We start from the raw sequence: 16,535 nt of genomic DNA, 5'->3' as shown, positions 1-16,535 counted from the left end.
TCCAGTTAAGAGAAAATATAAAACAAGAAAGGCCCAGGACAGCTGTGGACCTTTGCACAACTGCAGAAAGAAGAGCTGTGTCCTGGGATGTGGCTGATCCCACCTAGCAACTGCAGAGATTTATTGCACCAGATATATTTTAATAAAACAAAAGATTGTTGTCTTACTAAAATCCATTGATTTCTTTTGTTGAGGTGTTTTTAGTTCCACAGTTTCCATAATAGCTCTCTATCCATCAAAAAAACCACCTTGTAAAACAATTTGCTGGCACTGCCCTCGCTCTTTGAGCTGGTCTTTGAGGGCAGGGACTCCCAGAGGTCTATCCAATGGAGAGTGAATGACTGTCCCTCCACACCTGCCCAGGCCAGCAGTGTACCCCAGGGCACTGACAGACACCTGCTGGGCTTCTGACCACACTGGGACCTCCACCCTCACTTCCAGCAAAGGGTTCCTGCTGTGTACAAACACACAGCAGCACCAGAACATTGCATGCGCCTTTTGCTTAGCTGGCAGGAGAAACAGATTTATGCAAATCAATTAAAAATAAAACCAAAAAAACTCAAAAAACCCAAAACTAAACTGAAGACAGTAACCATCTAAAATTACATCTTTTCCTCTTTTGTGTAATTTATATCTCCTTTTCACCTCATATTTCTATCACTTTTTCATCTTTTTCAATCCTCAAGTGAGCCAAGAAGGAATTTCAGAAGTCCAGCTCTACATTAAAACATCAACAAAAGGCAAGTTTTGTACAGTATTTGCATTTTAGTCTCATATTTACTATAGTTTTATTTAAAGGAAATATTCTGTTCACGACCTGCCCACATGTGGGATTGCAAGACATTAGAATTCAAAACTCCATACTATCAGTCAATCCAAAAAATTAGGCTTATCATTTAAAAACTGAATGAAAACAAATTAACAAGCAAAAGAGTATGAAATATTTATTTCTGAGAAAATATCCTACAAAATTGTGTGACTTAACTACCATTAAACTGTTTACATAAAAATAAGAAAAAATGTGAATAAATATATTCCTGACAATCATTTAAATCCTGCATTACATTTTGAATGGTTTCAAATATAGAAAAAATCCAAACCTCACCTATAAAGAGCTTATTCAGTTTGCATCTTGTATTTTACAGTTTATAACTGGATAAGTGTTGATGCATAAAGCTGTATTTCACCAGTGTTGACCACAATTTTTATGAAAATAAATAAGTAAACACACAGAGATGATACAAACTGAGCATACAGAATTCATTCTAATTCCACTTGGGCAGAGAAATTCAAGTAAACAAGAGTCATACCATGAAATTTTCATAAGAAAAGCAAACTAGAAGCAACACCCTCACCTGGTTCTCAGAGCAATTTTCTCCTGGTATTATAATTACTCCTATAAACCCATTGGCTGAAGTTATAAAATAAAGGCAAAAGTAAAATTAGTACATACACAAATGTTTCTTCATCATCTAGGATATAATGAAATGGAACTCCAGCTCTCCACTGTGTCACCAAAGCACACTTTAATGTCCAAAATTTAAGCAGCAGGTTCACTGTCCATTCCTTGACTTTCCAATGCAGATTCAGCTTAATTAAGACAGTGATTTTAGAAGAATATACCTTCCCCATCCCAGATACCTGCTTTTATTTAACCTCTGTGAAGACAGATGTCTACTTTTCTTCCTGGGCATGAGGAAAACCAGATGGAAGGCCATCTTAAACCAGCCAGTTGATTTTTACATGGCTCAAATATGTGTGATGAATTGGGTCAGATAAATGACACATTCCCAAGTGTCTCTATCACCAGAGGAGTTAGAGACCTAACTGTGTTTGTCATTTTGTCCCATTGGGGTACAATTTAGTGTCCCACAAACCCAACAGAACTGCGATGTGTCAGCACAAAGGAATCAAACCTTCACTGGACACCTACAGCCAGCAGTCATGCTGTGCAGACAAGGATTTGAATTGTGATTTACATCAAATACCAGCATCCAGGCAGCATTTGACCTCTCCTCTCTAACCTTCCCCTTGCACAAGGCAGGCTGGCACTGCTCACACTGGCACACTGGTGAACACCAAAATCAGCTTTCATGTACTTGAAGGCTGCCAGTCTCTTCTGAGCTGAGGGCTCTGTGACTCTCATTGCTGCTGTTAGGGATGGAAGCAGTTTTTGCACTCCCAGCCCCCTCTTACAGAGTCTCCACAGCAAAGTGAAAAAGGATCTCCAGAAGCACTGAGTGTGTGGCTGCCCCTTGAGCTCAGGGGTGACATGGAAGCCCCTCAGGGTGCTGGGCATGCTGCTGCTCCCAGGTGATGCAGATGCACTTTGGTTTAGAGCTCAAAAGGAAACAGGGCAATGGGAAGAAGAGCTGGAGTCTCAGCATCCTTGCTCCCACATCCATCAGGCAGCTCATATCCCCAGGGGAGCACCCAAGGGAGCAGAGTGGTCACAACTGCACTTCGGCTTGTGGCAGCAGGACCCATTTCTGAAAGGGAAAGAAAAATGCCCAATGTTAATGTTTAGCTGGAAATAATTGTTCTTATGACCTCAGTGGAATAAGAACTACATATGTCATACACTGAGTCAACTGCCCAGCAACCGAGCAGGGTGCAGTAATTGCCCACTGCTTTTAAATTTGGAATGGATTTTGATTTCATTGTTTGTTTTATGACCACATATTAGAGGCATTATTATTACTACTCCCATGGAAAATGCTATGAATGAGGTAGCAACCCTCTCAGAAAAAAAATATTATCTCATTCTTAATATTTTCTTGGGTGGAGAAGGGGTGTGGAAGCTGTTGTTTTTCTGATGCATGCTGAAAAATGCTTAGGAAATATCACCTAATTTTCAGAGCAGAAAAGCACTCAATGCTTACTACTGATAGCCTGTTAGCCTGTGTCCTTGAAAATTAACATGCTACAAGGAGAAAATGGGTAGTTCTGAAGTGTCTTCTATGTCTCAAAGTATCAGGAGTAATTTTCTTTATTAGATGATTAAAAACTTTTGCCCCGCTATTATGGCACTGTATGGGACTGCCATCAGCAGTGACCTATTGCTGTCAGGGCAGAAATGCTTGTTTCAGATGCTGGCCTAAATGCAAATGTTGGTTGGTGCTTATCTGTCTGCAGTGTGATGCCCTTAGAAAATGAATAAATTCTGCCAGAGGGCCTTCCTTGCTTGGCAGCTGGGTTCACTTGGGTTCCCTCCCCTTCCTCGTGGTGCTGTGGGCACAGCCCTCCCAGGTGACAGGCATGTGAGAAAGCTTTCTGCAGCTCTCCTAGTGTGCCTCATGGTCACATGAAATGCTGTCCCTGCTGGGCTGGGACATGTGTTTTCTTTGTAAGGGGTTGTCAACCACAAGACCTCTGAAATCGTGCCAGAGAATTGGAAGATCTATTTTAAAATGTTATGCTAATTTTCTGTGCTTTCAAGGGGGCTCTCACATCACATTTCCAAGCTTCACTATGCAACCATGCAGGATTTTTTCTTTCTAAATGGATTTGGTGGGGGTGATGGCATTGAGAACTGAGCAAGTTGGTCAGTCCTGTGCTTCTCTGACCTGGCCATTACTGGAGACCAAAACTTGCCATAAATTATCATTGCAAACACTGGCAACACTAGTGATGAAAAAAGTCAACAAACCTTGTTGTGTTATTAAAGGCACTGTTTTGAACATGAAAAGGCTCAAATGTGGAGAAGGAAATGTTTCAGCTCATCTGGGAGGAGAAGTCCAGTAATTTTTTGATGCTGCTGGTATCCAAAGCACCTCCTGATGCACAGGCGGCACAGCTGCATCAAGGACAGTGGCCCTGAGAGAGATCCAGGGAACAGGTTACACACGTGGCTTTATAATGCCAAGACTATAAACCTGAAACAGCAGCTGTGCAACCCACCCCCTGCCACCCACCTCTCATCAGGTTTCCACACTGAGCACTGAAAAGTCAAACCTGCACCCCCAAAGGACACCAGCCCTCCTGCAATCCAGTCCAGGCCTAGTCACTCTGTCATTCCTCAGCTGGCATCAGCAGCATCAGCCTTTCCCTTTTAAGCTGTACAAATGTTTGTACTGTCTGAGAAGAGATGATTGATGCTACTTTAAAAGCCCTTCCCTCCTCTCACTCCCCCAGTGAGATCAAAGTTTTCACTCCACTGCTTTCTTGAGGCATATTTCATAACAGTGATGATGAACACATAGCAAAAGAAGCACTTTATAGTTCTTTATTTAAACCTTCCAGGTGAACCGGTCCCATATTGATAGATGGGAGCCCTGTTGAAGAATCTTTCTCACTTTATTAAAAAAATCTAAGTGGAAATCCTTTTCAGGAAGAGGAAATTCCTATGTGAAGCTCTACCTGCAGCACCCACCAGTGTTCAGCCCTGCAGAGCACTGTTTGCACAGGGGTGATGAGTGTGTAGGGTGGCAGGGGCTCTGGGAGGGCAGGTAAAAGATGGGCACCAATGGGGGGTTTGGATGCAGGGAATGGGGAGGACATGAAAGGGACACTGCGGAAAGCAGGAGGGAGGTGAGTGAGCTGGGAAGGGACAGTTTAGGTGCCCTCCCACCTGCAGAGCAGAGGGAAGGAAGGGAGGCCACAACAAAAATGCAGTGAGGTGGCAGCTTTGATCAGCCTTTGAGACTTCCCTCATGCAGGACACCACATTTCCAGCAGCACTGCAAGGCTGAAAGCTGCTGTGATATCACAAGGGCCATGCAAAGGGCTGCACCCTTCTCCTAGGAGCCAACATAGGAATTGTTACCCTGTTCTTGGGTACAAAACAGGGCAAGCTAGCTAAACTATTGCAGTATCACACTGCACTTGTGCTTGACTCTGATCCCACAGATAAAGGCTCTGCCTGCAAACATCTCACTAAAAAAACAAAAGCTTCCATTAAGAGAAAAAACAACCAAGCCCAAAACATGAAGACTTATCAAAACACAAGCAGTGACACTACACTGGAAAATATTTTGCAAACAGAAGCACACAGTACATTTTTGGAGCATTAACTAATTCTCCCACCCCCACACAGGACAGTCCCTGAGATGTAAGCAGGTATGATGGTCCAGCAGCACAGTGAACTGCTAGGAAGGGAACCACCACATGTACTACACCTGCCCTGGGCTGGTCCTGGGAGGGTGACTGGGTCAGCACACTCACAACTCATCTCTGGTGGCCAAACACGCTCCTGCAGCCTGCCTGGCATGGGCTGCAGGGCTCCAGCAGCTGGCTCTGGGGCGAGAGGAGCCCTGCATGGAGGAGAGCAGGAGAGCAGCTCTTGCCCCACTCTCCTAGATCACAATTGCTCAGCCAGCCAAAGCAGCCAGACATCAGCTGTCCACAGGCATGACCCCACTCAGAGAAGGGCGTGTTGGAGAACATCAGAAAAACCACTATTCCACAGGAAAATTCCCTTCAGGCATTTATTGTTTCTGACTTTGATTGCTGAATTTCACTTAGAAAGGTCCTCACTGCCCATGCTGTCAGCTCAGCCTGAGCAGCGTTTCCAGGCCAGCAGCACAGGGCGTGCCTGAAATGTTTTTCTATCTCAAATAAACAGGACACATGCAGTGCCACAGGACTCAGGAACTGAATGCAGCAGGGACTGGAACTCAAAGAGATCACTGCTCTGTGTGCCATAGATTACGTTGGGAAACCAAATATCCTTTGCTCATGCATAACATGCACAGCACAGTTGTTTCCAAGCTACTTTCACATTACTTTTTCAGCAGGGCCTGATTCATCACTTTGTTATTCCAATTTTATCTTTCTATGGCAACAATCTCATCAATGTGCAACTGTTATAAACAAATCACCAATTCGTTTAAAACAATGAAAATCCAGATTATTTAGTAATGTATATAGCTTGCTGAATGACTTGAGAAAAACTAAGGAAGAACACAAGTATAAAAATGAGTAGACACTGTGGATCTCATTCTAATTTCCCTCAATAATAAGTAACATTTTTCTCCATAATTCATTAAAGATTTCATAATCAATAAAATAAAATAAAATTGTCTGAAACTATTTAATTTACAAGAATGAAACAGACTCTTCCTAAATTTTAAGCATATGGTTTGATACTGCTGTTATTATTCAGCACATAAGGTTGGTCTTTAGAGAGTCAAGTGTATAAATGAATAGAAATATATAATCCCTTATATAGCTCCTGTGCAATTTTCCTTAATATAAAAAAAAATCACGTAGCCTTTCAGTTTAAAGATATTTCTGCATCTATGTAAAAACTTGGCCAAAGAATAAAAGTAAAGGACAAAGAATTAAAAACCAGGTTCAATATCCCTTTTTTTAGTATTACGTGCATTAAATTTTTTTGGATTGCAAATCTGCATTTATGCATTTGTGCTGAGACAAACCTGACCATCTACTGTATATCCAGAGATCCCAAACCTCATCCTCCCTACCTAGCCTCAATTGCCATCAGAGGTGATTTGCTGCCTGCATTTGTCAGCACACTCCAGGGAACACTCCTGGGTCTACTGCTGTCTGACACAAGGGAACTGACAGATTCTCACTACATTCAAAGCTTTAGGTAATGAAAAAAGCTACCATTAATTTCTAAGGCATCTTTTGCTTGTTTATTCACCCTAAACTCTATTTTGCATTAAATGGCAAGCTCAAGATGATTGCTTCCTGATGCAGTAGATTAAAAATCTGGAGGTTCAGGAGGGGTTATTTTTCTTATCATTATCACGGTTAGTTCACTGTTAGCTCAGTTATTCCCAGTTTCCCAGTGCCAGCAGCCTGGAATAGCCTAGCCTTGTGCAATGTCTGTGTGGGTTTTCCCTAAAACAAGTTCTAAGGGGCACCTTCTCTCTGCAGGAACAGTTGGCCCACAGGGCAGCCAGGTGGGACCAGCTCCACTGGCCTCTTGTTTTCAGCATTCTTCAGCCAAAGGTCTGCTCCAAAGTCCATCAGCAGCTTCACCAGCTCCACGCTGCAATTCCTGGCAGCCGTGTGCAGAGGGGAGTCCAGGCCCTTGCCACTGTTCACGTTTGCTCCTGAACAGGAGGGGCAGACAACAGTGAGAACCCCATGACTGCACAGTAGCCCATTTTCATTCCCTGCACTAGCTGAGTAACACACAAGTGCTGTAGCCTGCACCCAGACCTGGGCTCCCTTACTCTGGGGCTTGGTGCTACAACTTGCACGAGCACAACTCTCACTGACTGAGGAGTGGGGCTGTGCATAAGAAAATGAGCCCAGAGGAATGGTGCAGGAGAAGTCCTTCACCCACAGCCCAGCCCCAGGGTATCTTGGAGCAAGACAAAGGTGTAGTTCCACCTATGGACCACCTCTGCTTCCCATCCCTTAAAATAAAGGCAGGGTTTCAACATGCTCTGTACTGGAGGCTTAAGCTTGTGGGATTTCCAAAAAGTATCTGTTAGGGGAAAAATGCGAGGATGGAAAAATTCTTGAGGTCTTTGGTCAAAGAGGGCATAAGCACCCCTGATGAGAGTTCCCCCATTCATTACCCTGGATTTATGGCTCCTAAAACACCCTAAGAAAGGTGAGCTGCAGAACTAATTCAAAACTATGTTTTTAGAGTACACATTCCCATATACAGGAGGCAGCAGAAAAAAACAGCAGGAAGAAGAAAATAGTTGCCAACACTTAACTTAGATTAAATGAAAAATATTTAGATTAATTTGTATTTTTACTTCTTCCCAAAAAAGGTCATTGTACTAAACAATGACCTACCAAAATGTGATATATATGATTTTTGCTTGTTTTTCTACAGTAGCTTTGTTGGTCCATCATTTTTGTACCAGCTATGTAGCTACTTTAGGTTATATGACCCCTTTGGCTAGAAGAACTGTACTACTGTGGATAACAAGAAATGGTTTTGTGTAATTACCCAAGCATTTGGAGTTACAGCTTTGTGTGATGCAAAGGATATAGTGCTGAACCTTCTTCTGTGTTGGAAGTGTCTCCAACTTTTTATGAACTCACTGGAAATCAAAACATGCTTCCAGAAATACTATGTAAAAGTGGCTGACTCAATTGTTTTGGGTAAAGAGGAGGTGAAAAATAAATTTAAAAATTAAATTTCTTCCTGTTCACTTCAAATAACCACAGCATCACATGCACAGACACTGGAAAGGATAGCTTGTTCCAGACACAATCAGCCATGTGAAATCCAGGATCACCCATCATTTTGTTGGGAGCTATCAAGCTGAATTCTTGATCACCGTGCTACCACATTTAACCAGAGCTGCTCTTAGGAGTGAAACATCTCCTGGTCCCAAAGCAGGAGCTCCTCTAAATCTTTGATACAAAGATAGTCCAAAGACAGATGCTGCAGGAAACGAAAGTACACCATTATTTATTTTTGTTTTTACCTGACTCAAGCAGCTTCTTGGCACAGTTGAGTTGCTGGTTCTCACATGCCACATAGAGTGGAGTACCCAGGTGCTTGATGTTGTGATCTATATTTACCCCACGGGACGCAAGGAGTTCAACACATTGCACGTGACCTTAAAAGGGATAAAGGAAGAGTCAACTCACAGAGATCAGGCTTTTTTTTCAGCAAAGTCTCTGTTGCAGCAGTGTAGTTTGGCAAGGATTCAATGTTTTGTCAAGAGGTGGTAGTGTAAGCTTTCATCCACTCCAATGGATGCAGCCAGCAAAACAGGAGCTGAAAAGCCACGTTCAGCACAGCAGGCTAAAGCCTCACAGGCTAAAGCCCTCACATTTTATCTGACTCATTTCAGATGTCTATTGAAGATGAGATGAATCACTCCATGTTTCTCCTTTTGAAGCTAGCCAGATGTCTCCCTGAAATGTCCACATTGCAGGCAGCTGATTTGGACACTGCATTCCCTTCCAGGTGAACTCAGAGGATCTGACAGCTGAGCTGACCTGCCCTTGAGGAGCAACAGGGGTGGGAAGAACTGCACCCCTCATGATGAGACCAATTAGCAAGGCATTTTACATGACCCAAACCAAGAAAAGGATCTTCTTTATCCCTCTCCTCCACTTCAACACGCTCTAGCAGCATGGAAAGGAGGCTGATGCTGTGGGGTTACCTCTCTTAGCAGCTTCATGGATGGGGGATGCCAGGTCACAGGGTGGTTGTAGGCTGGCTCCATGCTCCAGCAGTAAATTCAAGCAAGCCACACTGCCACTGACACAGGTGTTGAACAGCGGTGTGTGCCAGTCAACAGTCACTCCATTCACCTGGGGGAAAATAACACAAAAATCCAGCAAGACTTTTTTCTTCTTGGTATTTAAGAATTGATGATAACAAACCAGTTTCTCAGCAGAAAATAGGGGTTTCAATATTTTTTATTTAATTCCATGCCAAACTCCCCAGTGCTTCTGAAGACTAATACTTTTCATTAAAATGATCATTTAAAAAATATTTGTTTAAATTTCCCCCAAGTCTCTCTAACTAAAAAAAAAAAAAAAAAAATCATCAGGGCCCCTCCAGGGTCTCTCAGGAGTTACCAAGCTAAATGTATGACTATTTGTCACTTATCTTAGCTGAAACACACCTATCCATAGCCCTCTTCTGAAATAGTCCAATTTTAGCTGAAAGTTTGCAATCCTTCCTTATTTTCTTTTTTTTTAATTTCAAATCGAAAGATAATATCTGGTAAGGTAATGTATGTATGAATGAATTTTCTTATTCACTATAATTTTGAAGTTAGCTTGAAAAGTAGTGGCCATGAGACACCATTACACCATTGTACTTGCATCTTGTTTCCATTTTCTTCCCATTTTTGTCAGTTGATTGTCACATTCCTATGCTTCTACTTTAGACTGCATATTGATACCAATAAGATTAATATATGCATAAAACAAAACACATCCTTAACTGCTGCAGGATTATAAACACTTTGCAAGATGAACTTCCCCTTGTTCTTGTGAAAGATGAGAACATTTCATCCTCACCTAAAGAACATTAATAACTGCTGCTTATATCTGTGCTTTTTGGATTGCTTTATTAGGAAGTGCCTTTCAGAAGTAGCTCAAGCAGAGCTAAGTACAGAGTGTAAATCACAGAGATACTCTGCCATGACATCACATACAACATACTAACGCTGGAGACAGTGGTGTGTCCATCACCTGCTCACCTGAGCACCATGTTTTAACAGGACACTGGCACAGGCAGCATGACCCCCTAGGCAGGCTTCATGGAGAGGAGACACCTGGTCTGCTGTAACAAGATTGACATCATTCCCCTGATAAGATAATGGAAAATATCATTACAACCAACTACTAAAACCCCCATACAAAAATCCACAATTAAAAAAAACCCCTTCTTTAAAAGCCTTACGTAACCAGACCTTCCCCAGCTGCCTGGAGCTATTCCTCTCAGCAAGTAAGCAGATGAAGGGATGAAGAGGCTGTGATGCTTTGGCTGGAGTGGATACTGGCACAGCATACCTGAGGCCATGCTTGCACACCCTGAAAACCAGCACAGAAGCTTAGTGGACTGTCCAGTGGGACAGTATGTTGTGGTTGTTTGACTGGCTTGAACCCTGAAATGCTCTTGAAGTATTTTCTGCTCTTTGCCTCGAGGCAACCACCAAAGGGAAGAAATGCATCAGAAACATTGGTTGGATTCCACAGGATCTTTTGTTTCTAACAATCTTGGTGCTCCAGAAGACTAAGCTGGAAGAGTCTCCAACGCCCCTTCCCTTTCCATTACCTCCTTCACAGGTTAAACCCAGGGATTTTGAAGAAACAAAGTGGTGAGGTTCAGAAATTATTTCTACCTATCCCTGACCTTGTGGAGGGACCAGGGCCCTGAGATATGCTCAGGCACTTCAGAAACAAATGTCTGGTGACTGAATTGAAGCCTCAGGCAGACCCATGACTGGGTCCAGAGCTGGCCCCTCAGCTGGGGCACCAAAACTGCTCACAGGCACACACAGGAGGTGCAGAGGAGCTGCCCTCAGCCATCCAGAGATCCCAGTGATCCCATTACCTCTGCCACAGTTAACACATCACCCTGGATAGCTCAGTACATCATCAAATTAGTGCACAAAGCTTGTGCTGGGCAAGGAACTGACTGTAGGAAAGAAAAGCCTGTTGCATGCAGATTTCACTGTGGCCTGGTTAACACAATTCTCTCACCCTGAAATTTCACAGTAGAGCACAGAGGGCATTCATCCACTGAACAAACCCTGCAGAGACCACATGAACCCAGGAGAGAGGTACCTGTTCAATGAGCCTCTTCAGGGAAAGCAGACGCCCATGGATAGAGGCCTCATGTAAAGGAGACCAGTCTGAAACGAAGTCTGTACAAAAACAAAGTCAGGAAAAAGGCTAAAAACTCTATTTCACTAGCATACTTTACTTCAACTGTGTGACCTCCCTTCTACTTTATTGGAGCTGCCAAGATTTCTCTGGAGCAGATGCTGTGAGGGAGACAGACATGAAGACGGTTTCCCTCTGGGTGCATTTTAACTCATCCCATGTTTGCACTGTGCAGCTGCACTCCCCTCCAGAAGACAGGAGAGGGATTTGCAGAACATCACCTGGATCTGGCTGAGCTTGTTCCTCTCTCTGAATTATTTCCAGGGCCTTTTTTTTCCCCACAAACTTATTGCATTTTACCAATTATCTCAAAAGGAATATGTTTTGAAGAGGGTTTGGCTGATCAGTCATTTACCCCTGCTCAGAGCTGGACTAGAGCCAATAACACTTGGCAAGAGAAGGGACCAAAGTACAAGGAGACAAATTGTGCTACCTGTTCATTCTGTCTTTCAGTTTTCAGTGTTTGCTATGAGTGGTGCATTTTAAGTAATAGCTGTGTTCTCTGCATTGCTGAAACCACCAAGTGAGGTACAGCATGTATATACTGTGCAAATTTTAATAGAGGGAGATTTTCCATATTACAGATTTTATGGCTCAGAGCCAGCTGACAGCAATAACCCCTCTGAGAGATATTTACATCCCAGCACTCAAAACCCAGTGTCTGCTCTATGTCAATGTCCCAGGTTCCCCCTGGGAAGGAAGTAAAGCCTTTACAGAGAACACTTCACACAGCTTCCTGTGGAAAGACATTTTGCTGTTCTCTGGAGATGTCCCACTCTCCTTCCACTAGCTACAGAGAATACTCCAGTGACCAATTTGCTGGCCGAGTTGCTGAGGTTCTCAGGAACCATATTAGAGCACATGCATGGAATGGAATCCTTAACAGCAGGAAGTCTGCCTTCAGCAAAAAAACCCTAATAAGCCACTATAATTCTTTAAAAGAATGTTTACACATAAGCTGATGATCATACAGGTTTTAAATGAAAAGAAGGTTTATTTAGGCCAGATGTGAAAATGTGGTGGTGTGAAATAATGGAACAGGCTGCCTAGAGAGGTGGGAGATGTCTCATCTGTGGAAAGATTCAAGGTTAAGTTGGATGGGACCCTGAGCAACCTGGTCTAATGGAAGGTGCTCCTGCTCATTGCAGGGGTGTTGGACTAGACAACCTTTAAAGGTCCCTTCCAATCTAAACCTGGCTATGAGTCTATGAATTAGCTTTTAAAGAAATCACTATTCTCTGTTATTAGCATTATTTGAGCTCTGCCTGCCTCCTTCTATGTTCCATGGGCTGCATCCCACAACATTTACACAGTTTCATGAGGTTTCCAAACCTCCTTTGGCTTTAGCAAAGGATGGACAGCCAATTCTGGAAGCTGTGGTTCTGGTTCATAAGGACAGCAAAACTGAGCTACAATTATTAAAGCATGCAATGATTAACTGACTAAACCAGCTTTGCTCTAAGTGATGTGTGTCAAATTGATGCTTATCTGACTGCGCTGTTCTTGCTGGTCCTGCCTGTGTTACAGTCAGTTGTGTTCCCAGGGTATGTAAAAAGCTTTTCCCATTTAGCAACAAATGCCATTAGCTAAATGGCATGATTGTAACAGAAGTATATTTATAGGTATTCTAAAAATTTAGATTGAAGTACAAGTTTTTTGAGCTGCAACTTGAACTTTCTTTGGCCACACAAATATTGGCAGGCTTTTGTGCCTGTACCAACCTGTGCATTGTACCAACTTATGATAGCATCGTGTCATGATGACATAAGAGGGACATGTCCATGTGTGGATCTTAGCCATTCAGTCCTTGCTTGAGAAAAGACAGCTTTCTGCTGAAACTCTAAAAAGAGCCAGATCAGCCATCTGTGGACTGGCCATTGGCTTGCAAGTTTCCAAGTTTTAACAATGAATTAAAAGATTGACCATATAAGCATTAAAAATACATGTCAGTGAAAAATAAAAGAGGTATGTGCTAACACATAATCCATCTGGGAGTTCTGTAATTGAGAGAAACCTAGAGTTTTACCCTAGGTGGAAGTGGAGCCCTAGGGAGCCCTAGGGAGTTCATCACACCAGCCTTGGATCCCTTGGGAGGAGCAGGATTGAAGGCCTGACTGATGACTAATTGTGATGGCATAATTCCACATCTGCTGCCATGAACTGCACAGCCCCAGGCTGATGTCTCTCCTGCCCTACCTCCGTCTGCAGCTAGCACCTCTAACCTGAAGCAATGCCAGGGAGGCAATCCCCCTGGAAGGAATGGCAAATTTCCCCAGTTTCTTGACCTAAGGCACCACCTCCTGAAAATAGAAATAACCATATTTCTATTTTCTGCCTGCTCCAGGCTGGAACTCAACTTTCTTGCCTGGAAGAGGAGAAAGGCTGCAGTGGATTTCCTTGTCTCACTGCCCTCTTTTACCCTTCAGAGGAGGCACACTGTCAGCATATAAAAGATCTGTATTGTATTTGATTAAGACCTAAGCAAATGTCAATTCCAGCTGACCACAGGCTTTCAAAATCCTGATCTAGTGACTTTCATTAATGTGCCCAGACACTCTGCCACCAGAGCTGCATATGGAGTAGCAAGGCCAGTGTGTGTGGGGGACACAGCTGTTCATTGTATGTACCACCACTGCAACAAGGATTCCTGACTGTCAAAAACAGGTACAACTGCTCTTTCACAAAGAAACAAGATGATTTGTCCACATTTAAAATTTACCCACACCTTAGTCCACAGGGAGGCTGAGTCAGACCCCAGGAGTCCAGCATCTAGATATCCAAATCCCACAGGCTTCCAGTGGCTTTGGGTCACCTAGCTCCCCTTCCACTACAGAAAACTCCAGGCAGCCCAGGGTTACATTAAACTCTGGACATATTTGATGGCATTGCTATCACACAGGCACGTGACACTGGCAGGGTGGTGTACACAGAGGGAATCTCATGGCAATAACCATGCACACATACAAATTCTGACTGCTCCCTGTGCACAACAGAGCTCTCTCAGGACCTTTCTAGAGCACTGCTTTTTGTGGTGATGGCTGAAACAACTTTTCCCAACCTCTGACCATGTGAGGGCATTCCACCTTCCATGCCTGTCCCTAGGCTGGTTTCCTCCCATGCCTCTCACGCACAGTGCAACTTGAAAGGGGCTCTTAAGTCCTTCCAGTGAAGGTATGCTCGTGCATTCATATTTGCAGATACAAAACCCTAAAGCATTATATAGAACAGTATTACAAATGGTATTTTTCATACCCAAAGGCTGTCCCTTAAAGTTTCTGATATACATAGCCTGAGCCAAATACATTCCCGCTGGAAATTGCCAGCAGAGCTTACTGACTCTGCTAAGGAACAGGCAGACATGAAAGGAATGGACTAAACTTTGATTTTCAAAGGACCAAATGATATGTGTGCAGCACTGTGCCATGTGGGATTCCCTCCTTCCACCCTCCATTTTGAGGGGATGGAGCTCATCTCCAGTGTGGACTAGTTCTATTTCATACTGTTAATAATAATATTGCTGTGCCTTCCTGCTCACCCCAGCCTCAGGCTATACATACGTGGCACACACGAGGGCAGGCAGACTACACTGCAGATAGACTGGTCAGCCTTGCATTTTGGTTTTATGGTCCTAATTTTCAACTTGGTATTAATGGAAACATCCTGAACAGCCCAGAAAAGGAGCAAAGACAGCATAAAGTCACATTTTCTGAATTTACCTCATTCCATCTGCACTTGCCATTAGATGGAGTAACTTCACAGAAACAGAGCCACATTGAACACATCCAGCTCAGGATGTGAAGTTAAATTACTTGTCTTTTCTTACCATGTCATATTTTCAATGGCTCTGGGCCAGACACAGAGCAATGACTGGAGCGAGGTCTGAGTAACTGCTCGCTATTATGTGCCCACAACAGCACTGGTCACAGCAATGCCACTGCAGAAGAACCCACTAGGCTCAGCCTAAACAACACTTAGGTCTGTTCATCTGAAAGACAAGGGGAAAGGATAAAAGATAAAGGAAAAAAAAAAGAAGAACGAGAAGACAAAAATGAAAAGCAAAAATTAAAATAATCAAAAGAAAGGAGAAAAGAAAGAAGGAAAGTGAGGAGGAAGGGAATGAAAACAAAGAAAAGAAGAAAAAAAGAAAAAAGAAAGAAAAGAAAAGAAAAGAAAAAGAAAAAGAAAAAGAAAAAGAAAAGAAAAAGAAAAAGAAAAGGAGAAAAGGAGAAAAGGAGAAATTGAGCCAGTGCTGAACTTCCTGCTGGCACTAATTTAAGTCAAACACGCCACATTTCAACTTATTTCTCAGTGTGCTGCGTTCCAAGTGCTGCATTTGTTTCTGCCTGCACAAAGTTAAGTACAAAACCAACCACTCTTTTCTGTGATACGAAAGAAAAACAACCAAAATTTCAGTATCAAACAGAAACAGCTTTTTAAAATCCCCTCAGAAGTACAAAGGCACAGGGGTGTTTTGTGGGGCGGACTGAGTTCTGTCCCGAAGCAGGGCACAGGAGCAGCAGCACCGCAGCCTGCCCGTGTCCCTGGGCAGAGCCCTGTCTGTCCCCAAGGAGCGTCACTTACCCCTCATCCGCGGGGTACCCGGCGGCGCTGCACATGCCTGGCCTGCAGCTCCGTGCAGTTTGCAGGCATTTTGATCTGTTCTCTCATCATCCATCTCAGCCCTGTCTGCCCCAGCGCTGTTTTTTCACTTTGTGCTCGGGTTCCAGAGTTCAAATTCCATCGTTCCCGGCGAGCCCCCAGCGGCCGGAGCGGTCCCTGGCGCAGGCTGTGCCCGCATGAGCCGAGCAGCCCTTGCGGCGGCCGGGACGTGGTGCCGGCAGCTCCCTGGGCAGAAACCCGAGCACCTGGGCTGGGATTTACCGCAACAGCTCGCGGGCTGCCCTGCTCGGCAGCCAGCGACCCAGCCGAGCGAGAGATGTGCCTGATGTCACATCCTCTCCAGCGCGACGCCCAATCGGGGCGCCCGCCGTTCATTTTTATCAGGAAGGAAATTCTTAGTTTGCCAAAAATACGAGACAGAAAGAGCCAGTTCAACTAGTCGAGCAAACTCTGCCTGCAGGGGATGCGCAAGGAGACCACGGGCAGGCGCAGCTCTGCCCCGCTCCCCGAGCAGGGTTTGCGCGGCTCCGCTCTCCGAGCAGGGTTTGCGCGGCTCTGTCCTGGGCAGGGTTTGCGCGGCTCTGCCCCGCTCCCCGAACAGGGTTTGCACAGCTCTGTCCCGCTCC

At 44.0% G+C, this 16,535-nt stretch overlaps 1 protein-coding gene across 1 annotated transcript; it reads right to left on the bottom strand.

Annotated features, from left to right (window-relative positions):
• Positions 1 to 930: 930 nt before the first annotated feature.
• ASB9 (ankyrin repeat and SOCS box containing 9) lies at positions 931 to 16,129 on the bottom strand. The gene is made up of 8 exons (XM_036383519.2): positions 15,871 to 16,129; positions 11,191 to 11,270; positions 10,101 to 10,208; positions 9,051 to 9,201; positions 8,364 to 8,498; positions 6,831 to 7,022; positions 3,650 to 3,816; positions 931 to 2,489 (listed from the first exon to the last, which is right to left on the bottom strand). Exons 1-7 carry the CDS (start codon positions 15,962 to 15,964, stop codon positions 3,692 to 3,694), a joined length of 885 nt encoding a protein of 294 aa, XP_036239412.1. The 5' UTR covers positions 15,965 to 16,129; the 3' UTR covers positions 931 to 2,489; positions 3,650 to 3,691.
• Between the last annotated feature and the right edge of the window lie 406 nt (positions 16,130 to 16,535).

This window comes from Molothrus ater, chromosome 2 (genome assembly GCF_012460135.2).
Source record: "Molothrus ater isolate BHLD 08-10-18 breed brown headed cowbird chromosome 2, BPBGC_Mater_1.1, whole genome shotgun sequence".
In the NCBI taxonomy this organism is placed as follows: Eukaryota; Metazoa; Chordata; class Aves; order Passeriformes; family Icteridae; genus Molothrus; species Molothrus ater.
The sequence above is the reverse complement of the archived record's forward strand: the minus strand, read 5'-3'. Positions and strand labels throughout refer to the sequence as shown.